Source organism: Crassostrea angulata, chromosome 4, assembly GCF_025612915.1.
Source record: "Crassostrea angulata isolate pt1a10 chromosome 4, ASM2561291v2, whole genome shotgun sequence".
Taxonomy (NCBI): Eukaryota; Metazoa; Mollusca; class Bivalvia; order Ostreida; family Ostreidae; genus Magallana; species Magallana angulata.
The window spans coordinates 29,619,357-29,629,682 of record NC_069114.1 but is presented as its reverse complement, the minus strand read 5'-3'; the positions used below and the strand labels follow the sequence as shown (position 1 = coordinate 29,629,682).

At 34.0% G+C, this 10,326-nt stretch overlaps 1 protein-coding gene across 2 annotated transcripts; it reads right to left on the bottom strand.

The window, feature by feature from the left end:
- Positions 1–712: 712 nt before the first annotated feature.
- LOC128179689 (LIM domain-binding protein 2-like) lies at positions 713–10,098 on the bottom strand. Of its 2 annotated transcripts, none has more exons than XM_052847200.1 (10): positions 9,981–10,098; positions 8,000–8,203; positions 6,157–6,232; positions 5,618–5,720; positions 4,771–4,943; positions 4,164–4,286; positions 3,914–3,994; positions 3,275–3,413; positions 2,364–2,497; positions 713–2,176 (listed from the first exon to the last, which is right to left on the bottom strand). In XM_052847200.1, exons 2-10 carry the CDS (start codon positions 8,053–8,055, stop codon positions 1,913–1,915), a joined length of 1,149 nt encoding a protein of 382 aa, XP_052703160.1. In that variant the 5' UTR covers positions 8,056–8,203; positions 9,981–10,098; the 3' UTR covers positions 713–1,912. The 2 variants fall into 2 exon arrangements, with proteins under 2 accessions (XP_052703160.1, XP_052703161.1); XM_052847201.1 differs by having other exon boundaries at positions 3,914–3,991.
- Positions 10,099–10,326: the final 228 nt, after the last annotated feature.

Genomic DNA, 10,326 nt, shown 5'->3' with positions numbered 1-10,326 from the left:
CAATTAAGTCATTGATTTGTACTATAGTGTATGTATTTAAGGAAACAGGAAACATCTCTCGATTTTAGATAAATTTCCATGATTTTTTTTTATATTCGTCGGCGATATTTGGAGTTTAAAAAGTTTAAGTTTTCCTTCTTACAGCAGGCAAAATGCATTTGATTGCTTATGAATAAATTCATAGTATATATTTTCCACTGAAACAGTGTATCCAATGAGAAAAATATTTTACAAAATGAAATATAATCTTCACATTGTGAAGACAAAAATAATTGGTAAAATTATGAAAGATAAATCGCGGCTGACCTTTAAATGATTAAACTATCAGCTACATGCAGCCATACACCTGTAGCAACAAGATGGTGTTGCTAAACTGAGCAATATATGTAGCCCAAATCCTCTTGTTTTACATCTAAATGATTCTAATGCACATTAAACTTTGAATGTTCAAAATCCAGTTACAAATGAGATACTGACTCAAATCTGTTATCTCATTTTTTGCACGACATGCATACATGGGTTGTCCTACTTCCAGTTCATAATAAAGTATATTGTGAATAAAAGTCTTAAGTTTCTTTAATAATCATTATTGAAGTTTATATTTGATTTGAATTTGTTTAATGGGTTCAAAGTTCTGACACTAAAAGAAACCATTAACTTATCACTAATAATTCATTGAGGGAGTCTTTACTTCAAGAATAAGAGAAAACAATTACAGTCTCAGATCTTTATTGACAAATAATGATAAATATTGACTTCTTACAGCAAGTGATACAATGATATACAGATCTACAGACACAACAAAGACCATGCCATCATTCCATTCATTCATTTCTGTAAAAATGTTCGCAGCCTGTTCTGCTGGTAAAAAGTGACTGTAAATAATGTAGACTAAGCACTATAGTTAAAGTAACCACACCTAATGCAGCTCAAAAAAGTTATAAATATGTCAAAATAGCCAACCTACAATACCAGTATTGCTTGCAATTTCAATAACCTAAATACCTATATATATGTATATAGTAATGATTTTGTTTAAAACAATAAACTATAAATACATTTACATGCATACTTAATTTTCTAAATTTCTGATCAACAGATCTTAAAAGAAAAAAAAATTAGAAATCTGAGAACCAAATTTTTGCAGCAAGTTACATGAAAATGGACAAATAAGATCACCACTTTTGTTTTCTGAACAACTTATGATATCATGCATGTATATATGGTATAACAATAAATAAAACGCTGCCTTTTCATAATTCAAGGCCATTGCCTACCTTGAACGTTGTTTCATATGAGATACCACAGAAATCTGGGTAAAGTTTACAAACAAATTCACTTGTCTCTGATTCTCTTAAATGTATGTAATGTCATCAATGCAACCAGCATCATAAAGTGTAAATCAAAATATATATATCTTAAGATTGGAATTTTAGTTAAAATAAATAAATGTAATGTGCCGATATTGTAACTTTCTGCTCCAAATCCAACGTTGCATCTTTACAAACACTTTTCAAACGGACACCTATTGTACTTGTTATCATGTCATTTACTAACCATGATGACCACACCTGGGTATCTGACAATATTTCAAAAACAAAAGTTCTATAAAATATCATTCCTTAAACCATTTGAACAAATTTAAACTATGCTATTCATTGAACCAAAAAAAATAAGTCACATGTATGAAATTATAACACATGGGATCATATATGAAACATGTCATAAATAATAAACTTTGATTCAGTACTGATGCACGAGAAGAATGTGAAAATAACACAACAAAGATGTCAAGTTATCAGTTGCCATATACTGCAACATAAAATCCTCATTCAAACGAACTGGTATGACAAGCAGGAATATGTACACTGTACATGTTATGTTTGAGTAGTGTTCATGCAGTTGAGATTAATCATTCCACTTTGACCTTTGTTTCCTCTGAATTGGGCTGCTGAACAGCCCCTGGGGTCCCTGCACCACTATTCCCCCCTGTGGGGGTCTTCTTGTCCTGACCCCAGGGACTTTGTTGGAGACTGGGAGAGTTTTGAAAGTCTTTATTGTCCTCCTCCGTGTTGTTTGGCTCGAACTGACTGTTTTCTAGTCGTGTGATCAGTCGCTCGTCTTCATCGCCAAACTCCCCTCCCATCAGGGTGGGTTCCCCGACAACCATTACATCCTACAAAAGTATTGCCACATCAGACATAATCTCATCTACCATTACTGCACAGAACCCAATTGAAATATATGCTGAAAAAGCATCTAAAGCAAGTTGATAAACTGAATTTTTTTATCTCTTAGTGAGATTGAAATTAGCAGACAAGGAAAACAACAGAAATATTTCACAAATTAACATTACTACTTACCCCTGGAGCTGAGGGGGGCATGCCCTGAGGACCAGGAGACCTCTTCTTTCCACCTCCTCCCCCAGGATTCATGTTTCCTCCAGTACCAGCTGAAGACTTTCGTTTTCTTCTTTTTCCAGCTTGTCTTGGATTTTCTACACAACAATGATTAAAATACTTCAAAGGTATTTGAATTGATTTTCCCACATTCAATTATGGTCTTTTTTCTCACTACATAATGTAAACTTGTGTTCCAGATGATATCTGTAAGCCAGTGTTCACTCGTGATAACACCGCTCTGATGTGAATACTGGTATACAAAATAAGCATAGTCAACTTTTAACAGGAAATTGACATCAAATTTTTTCAAAAATAAATCCCACCATATTGCATGCCTAAACAAAGAGTTTTCACACAATAACCTGCAAGAAATAGTTGCTGAGAACAGGAAGTTGACATCTGATAGGTACAAAAATCCATCCTACCAGATGGCGTAACTAAACAAAAAAGTTTTTAAATTTCTAGCATCTGCAATTAATAGTTGCTGAGAAATCTTTGAGGAAAACTTGTTCAAAAATTTAGGCTAAAAATAAACAAATTGCCATTTAACAGGAAGTTGTTTAATTGGTACAAAAATGGATCCCACCATATGGCATACCTAAGCAAAGAGTGTGTTAAAATTTCAAGCATCTGCAATTATAGTTGCTGAGTAAAATGTGACGAAAATTTGTTATAAACAGACACACCGACAGACAAACCGAAAGGGGTAAAACTCTATACTCCACTTTCCTTCTGATCAGGGGTATAATAACTTGTTAGCCTAAACTCTAACTCACAAACTTCATGTCAAAATAGTATTAACAAACTGCTTATAAGTTACTTTAAGACTTATTATGTCAATCAATAGATGCACCTTTACGATGACAACTTACCTGGTTTCCCCTTTCCTGGAGGTGCTACCATGCGCTGCCATTTCTGGAATAAAGTTGTTTTGAGACAGTCCCTAGGATTCAACCCATAGGCCTTGTGACGAGACATTAACTCCTGCATGGGTTCCAGGATCACACATAACTACAGAACAGAAATAAATTTTATCACATACTGAGGGATAAAACTACAGCTACTGTTAGTTTGATCTAACCATACAATGCTATAAACCAACTTTTGTTTATAAAGACTTTATTTTGCAAATTACCACTGATCGACTATTTTGCTGTGACTAATTTTTGCAGCCAAGGCTTTTTAGAAAAATTAAAGAGCAAAAAATGACCAATAATAACAAACTCATTTGCAGCAAGTTACATTACCTCTTTTTTCATACATCTTGATAAAGATATTGGTTTATATTATACACTGAAAACCAACTTCAATTTATTTTAAGATCATTCATCATCCACTCTGGTAGCTACATGTCATTGATGAATATTTGTTGTCCTCAAAATCTAATAGTAATGAAGCCTTAGTAACAAAATTTTAATGTGTTAACAGATTTGTAAAAGGTTTAAGTCACTTATAAAAGTTGGTTTACAATATACACAATGGATTGTCAAGATTTTCCTGTAGTGACTGACCCTAAGGAAATTCAGTGTGTAGTTTGTCAGGCCCTGTCTGGTAATATTCTTGGAGATCTGTTCCACCATAGCTGGATCCTGCTGTAAAATATTCAATTGTTTAACAGTCTTAAGATACAATGGCTGTGTTTCGAAACACAGTGAACATAAAACCAGTGATGGTAAAAAAACAGTCCACTTATTTTTGGGCAAGTTAATATTACTTGAATAATACCAGCTCGGGTCTTGTACATGTGAATACCTGATTTACCTGCATAGCAATCACACTTCTGGGGATTAGTTCGCGGTGCTGACGGACTTGGAAATGCCATGACCGTATTCGCATTAGGTCGTCAAATGTGAACTCCAATATCAGCCTGCCCTCAGTCACCACCTGCACAAAGAAAAAGACTCAGGTATTCCAAACAGGTTACAGGACAAAAGAAAAAGTTTCACTTATATGCAAAAATATTTTTTCATCATTATTTGACAGCTTATTATCAGTTATGTATTTCAAGACTGCCAAGTGGTCTTGGCCATTTTTACACTATTTTGTCCTCTTTTAGACAAAGAGTTCTGTATAAGATATAGGAAAATATTCAAATTTTGAGAATAGAATATTTGGATTTTTTCTTTATATCATATCTCATTATCTGAAATTTCAAGACAGATCTGATAGGTCATTTGTGGACCATCCAGCCTCCTTAAATTGATAAAGATTTCTGTATTGCCTATAAGATCCAAGTAGATGCAGATCTGTAGCTCTATATACAGGAAAATTCAGGTTGTCATGCCATAGAGCTACAGTGCCTTACAAACAAAAAGAAACAATTCAGTATAAGCATAAGGAAGGTTTCGGACGATGCTCCTGCTCTGACCTTTGTAAACATTGGTTTGCCGTGATGGGTGATCATGGTGGCCTGGTCACAGTCCAGTGTGATGGAGGTGTTGTGGAACGACTCCTTCGAGTGTTTCAGTATGTAGTACAGGTCCGTGACCCCGCCCTCAAATATACTCCGGAAGTACCGCGGCACCAAGGTACGACCAATGGCTGAAAGTAGGTCAATTCATCTTCAATCGTTCATGAATAAAAATTATTATTGAAATAACTGTACCAAAGTCCCCCCTAGGTCTTGTACTGCTTAATGATAAATACAGCATAAAGAAATGTGTCCATAGATTTTGACATTAATCTATCAAAATGAGTTCTAGCCGGCCACCAGCATAATTATAAGGTATCCGAAACTTGATCATAGATAAAATATAAGTAACACATTTTCTTACGATGATTAAATTATAAGTAACCAGTCAAGCTATTTGAGGCAGATTTACAATTAAAATTAATTGTAGGAAGTCTGGTCTGATTTTCGAACAACTTGGTTAATTTGATGTATAAAAAGTTAGTTCAAAACTGTTCTGATAATTCAACAATAATCAAAATGATCAAAGGATTTTACTAGCAAATGTATATCTTAATCGTACAATTTCCAAGTAAGACTCTTGGATAATGTCTCTAAATTCCTTATAAACCTCTGTGCCAAGACAATAGCATCTTACCAATAACTTCTAGCATCTTGCCAATAACCTCTATCATCTGAGGTCACGTATGCATTAGCCATATTTATCAAAAAGCAAGTTAAAATGCTTTTCGAAAATAAGTATAAAATCATAATAAAGTTAATGCATCTTTCAATGTGATTTAGAAGACAGTATTTAGACACTCACTGTATCGTTTGGGGCCGTCCTCCAGGTAGAAGGACAGGGTCAGGCTGGCATCGTCCTCAAAGAACTCGGTGGCAAAAGCATCCCACCACAAATTGTCACTCTCCTAAACAGAGAACAGGACAATTATAACTGAAGAGATCAATCGGTCTAAACAATGAATGTTAAGAATTATTTTAGTGCACAAGTGTGTGTGAATAGATTAGTTTGATAATGAGCATGAGAGGGAGAATCTGCAAAAATTGAAAATCAACAAAACAAGTATGGGATAACTATTTCTAACATTTCTAAGAAAAGCAACAACAAAATAAGGCAATCTATTGTGTCTTAAAAAATGTCTATTAAGATATAGCACTGGTATATGAAATGTATATATAGATCAGCTTTTTTTTTTAAATTCTTGTTTACATCATAACAATACTTTCTAATTCCCACACAGCTCAATGCTTCAACACTACAGCACTTCACACTTTGTACAGGAAGTAAGAGTGCTCTCTGCAGTGAAAGTTGCAGTGAGTGAATTGATATATGTATACACCTACCTCGCTCCTCTGCTGTAGTCTCTTGTTGAGCTCGTGTATTCTGTAGTCCGGCTGTCCCATATATGGTGTGTGTCGCCTGTAAAGAGCAGACATTAAGTGAGAATACACCGAATCCATGGCTGATCCCGACCCAGACACACTACGCAGCCAGTACCCCCCTCTCTCTCTCTCTTATTAGCATGCAGCAGATCGGTGGGGAAGTGGTGTAATTTGAAACTAATGGTCTGATTACCATCTCTTTCAAAATTTAAAACAATGTGCTTCAAAGGCCTGGTGATAAGAGTAATTACTATCAATTTGTTTTCTGCAGAAATTTGATTAGAGGTCTACAATAGATGAGGTGTGTTACTGGCCAAGATTCCCTCTTCTCCTTGCCTCAGACAATCTAATTACTTATTTTTCAAACTCCATGACTCAGGCCCAGATTAAATTTCACTACATGTATCACACATTGATGCTATTTGTAGACGTGTGAATGCATTTCTCTCATTCAATATGTACTGGTACTTCATGAATGAAATCCACTTGCAGCGTTTACAATTTTAAGGTATGTAATCAATTAAATTCTTCAGGGCTATCAATGAAACATCTCTCTCTTTCTTTTACTGTTAATTTATTAACATTTCTACCTTTCTTTAACTGTTAATTTATTATGTCAAATATTTTTTTTTAAACTGAACATACTCTAGCAAGTGCAGAATATGGGTTTAGCAACACCATGTTTAAACTTCATAATTTTTGTCTTTTTTAAAATAAATATATATGTACTGGTACATGTATATTGCCTAAAACGATGCTGATTCTAGTTGGATTTGTTATTTAAAAGATTAGTCAATTTACTTGTATATGCATTTCATATCATCTAAGAATGATTATTCAAGATTTCAGCACAGTTCCACTTGCTTACTTTAACTACCATGACATGATTTTCCCAGATCTTTTAACAATCACATGTTTTATATATACCGGTATATATATATGACTAATATTGAGTCACACAAGCGAAGGAGCTCCTATTGACTGCCAGATTTCTGTGCATGAAAATTTTTCTTGAAGGCTGCATGAATCTTTTTACTTAACAGGACCAATGGGGGGGGGGAATGTCATGAACTTCACACACAATTTATGTTCCCCTTTCCCTTGAGATTTAGTCTATCGTAAATTGATGAAGTAACTTCTACAAAGAAGCTTATAGTCATAAATATATTGAAAATACATAACAGTAACGTAGAATGAATCCTTTGCTTTGATGAGCTAACAAAAGACCCCATGACAGTCGTCTGGTCTTTGTTTTTATAAAAAGTTTCACAACTCATTTTAGGTACTAATGAATTATCTAAAATTAGCAAAATCTTTCACAAAGATAAAACCAAATGCATTATTCTTCATTATCAATTAACATGATTAACTGTCACTTTTTTAATCTTTCCTTTATCTTTTGATTATGCACCAACTCTGTAAAAATCTTAATATTACCGGTATAAAGCATCCATGACAATTTCTATTATTTTTACCACTTGCTCCAAAACTAAAAATACAATATTTTGGTCTGATAGTGTAAAAAAAAAAAAGCCAGCAAACTATACGCAACTTACAGCAGAGAATGATCAAATTTAGCCATAATCAATGAATTTCCTCGCAGCAAGTGTATGACACTTACAGTATGCAAGACTTGCATTTTGATAAAAAAAATTACAGGCAAAGATACAAAGATACAGTCAACCCTAAAAACAAAATTTCTTCACAAACAAGTGTGTTATCAATCTAATACAAGACATATTCCACCGAACACTGGGCTACTTCCTGTTTTAATTTCCCTGTCAGAGATGAAACTGAAACTTACATTCCTCCGTGTTCCCTGTCCACCATGGGACTAGTCATAGGCTGCCCAGTGGGCATCCTTGGCCCCAGGTATGTCCCTCCCCTGTCCAGAGTGACGAAACCTCAGCTAACGCAGTGTCCAATTGTCTGTTGGCAACAACCGTGACTTTGGCAAATTCACCGACGTTTACATTCAGGGGAGCTAGAGGCAACAGGAAAGCATGGCCTGTGAGAAGAAATGAGAAAATACCTGTACAATTTATATATATTTTTTGAAAACGAGACTTTAATGTAGTCATATAATGATTACATGGTATACATGTAGTGTGTTTTGTGTAAACATATTCTGTTGTTAAGTTCTAACAATAAAATATGTTTACACAAAACAAACTGCAAGTAGAACATTGTTACTTGTTAAGTGGATCAGACACAAGATAATGTTTGCATGCAGCTACAGGGAGATAACTCAAATTTTGTGAAGTGACATGACTTTGTAGTTTACCATGAAAACAAAAACAGGACATTCACCAAATTCACATTATATTAATTTCATCAGAAATAATGGAATGAGTTGTTATCCATCTTATTTTACATCAAAACAAATTTCATCCAAGAATCTGATTTCTGTTTTCTAGGTATAAATTCTATCTAACTCTGGCCAATCAAATTGCATATTACAAAACTGACATAGTCAATAAGAATCTTAATATTTTAGTTTTCTTAACTTATGATCACCAGCAAATAGATGAATTGATGAAATTAATGAATCCAGCAGGCTTGATGGACACGACCACTTTAAGACCATATTAACCTCCTTGAAAAAGCATATTAAATATGTAAATGATGTGACCACTGTATCGAGCACTATTTTTTTTTAACAGAGACAGCACAAAATTAATTTGAAACATACTTTTAATGTATACACAGTTCACCTGCATACAAAATCATAGGCCCAAGTATTCTCAATGTTGCATGCTCAGTCAAGTTGAACAATTATGAAATGATCATCATATGTCATGCAAAAAAAAAAAAAAGTTTTGTCCTCAGAAATATCCAAGCCCAAGGAGAGTGATTCTAATTTTTTTTTTCAATAATCAAATTTTATTTGTCTATGAAATGAAATTTGATAACTCATTCATTATCTAAAATATCACTCCTTTGATAATTTGATAAGACATACATGGACTGAGTGGTATCTCCTGATTAAAGCACTGTAAGTCTTGACTTGTAACTTATCTGGTTTGCATACTCAATTATTTTTTAATTCAAATTACTGTAGATGGAAACCTTCTGCCTTCATTTATAATATGCAAAATATTAAGAATTTTTCTTGTCTACATGTAACAGTATATAATAGTTAATGAACAAAAATACCATATAGGCCCTTTCATGGTAGCTGCGGTACTAGTCTTTTCCAGGGGAAATTGAATAAGTGTAATGAAATATTACAAACGTCAACTGTTTCATTAACCTCATTTAATAACTTCGGCAAAGTATATCATATCAAAAGCAGTACCCCAGTCATTTTGAATAGGCGAATAAGTTTTTATGGTAGATCTGAGGATCAATTTTGTTCACTACACAGCCTCCTCAAAGTTTGGACGTTCAGAAAATATACTGTTTAGTGACCATCATACTTAGTTCATAAAGTTTTCTTTAGAAATGTGGCATAAATAATTAATTTTGATGCCACTCATGATGGCTTTAATCATAAAATTAAATTATTGTACACTTGCAATGCAGGCACTTTTTCTAACTGTCTAAGTGCGAAAAAGCTTGGAAACGGTTTTTATAAATACTACATGTCCAAACACCGCCCTTTTTAAATGTGACTTAAACATATCATCGACACTATTCACGTTCCCTCTATTATCAGTTTTCCGCTGTCATGTCTCATAATTTTGCTCGAGGCTAACGATCCGTCGTAAAACTGCAACTTGATTGGTAGAAGCTTAAAAAAGCAGATAATTTAAAGATGAATGTATGCAAAATGCTATACATACCATTCAACAGATTTGGAAATCTTCAAATCAGAGTAGAAGACCGAATTCTATCGCGTTATTGACAAAATTTGTACAAAAGAAAGATCTATAATTACTACTTCCGGGTGATCACCACTGGGAATTGTGGGAAAATTACGAATCGCGCTCGATAAAGATAACTTTTTCCGAATTGCTCACAAAAAGGGGGGGGGGGGGTCACCACCCGTCTATCTCCAGCTGTTTCTGTGGCAAAGGAAAAAATTAATATTTGACTGTATTGAAAATAGTAAAGTAGTGAGTCTAAACAAAAAAATTTCTATTTCTTTGACTGAAATAGTTTATTGTTTTGATTTGTTTGGGGTTTATT

Excerpts from the sequence above, each read along its gene's own strand:
- LOC128179689 (XM_052847200.1), bottom strand. The coding sequence starts at position 8,055 with ATGCCCACTGGGCAGCCTATGACTAGTCCCATGGTGGACAGGGAACAC. Across the intron at positions 3,414-3,913 it reads ACACACTGAATTTCCTTAGG|TTATGTGTGATCCTGGAACC; the intron begins GTCAGTCACTAC and ends TCTGTTCTGTAG. Across the intron at positions 2,498-3,274 it reads TCCAGGAAAGGGGAAACCAG|AAAATCCAAGACAAGCTGGA; the intron begins GTAAGTTGTCAT and ends ATTGTTGTGTAG.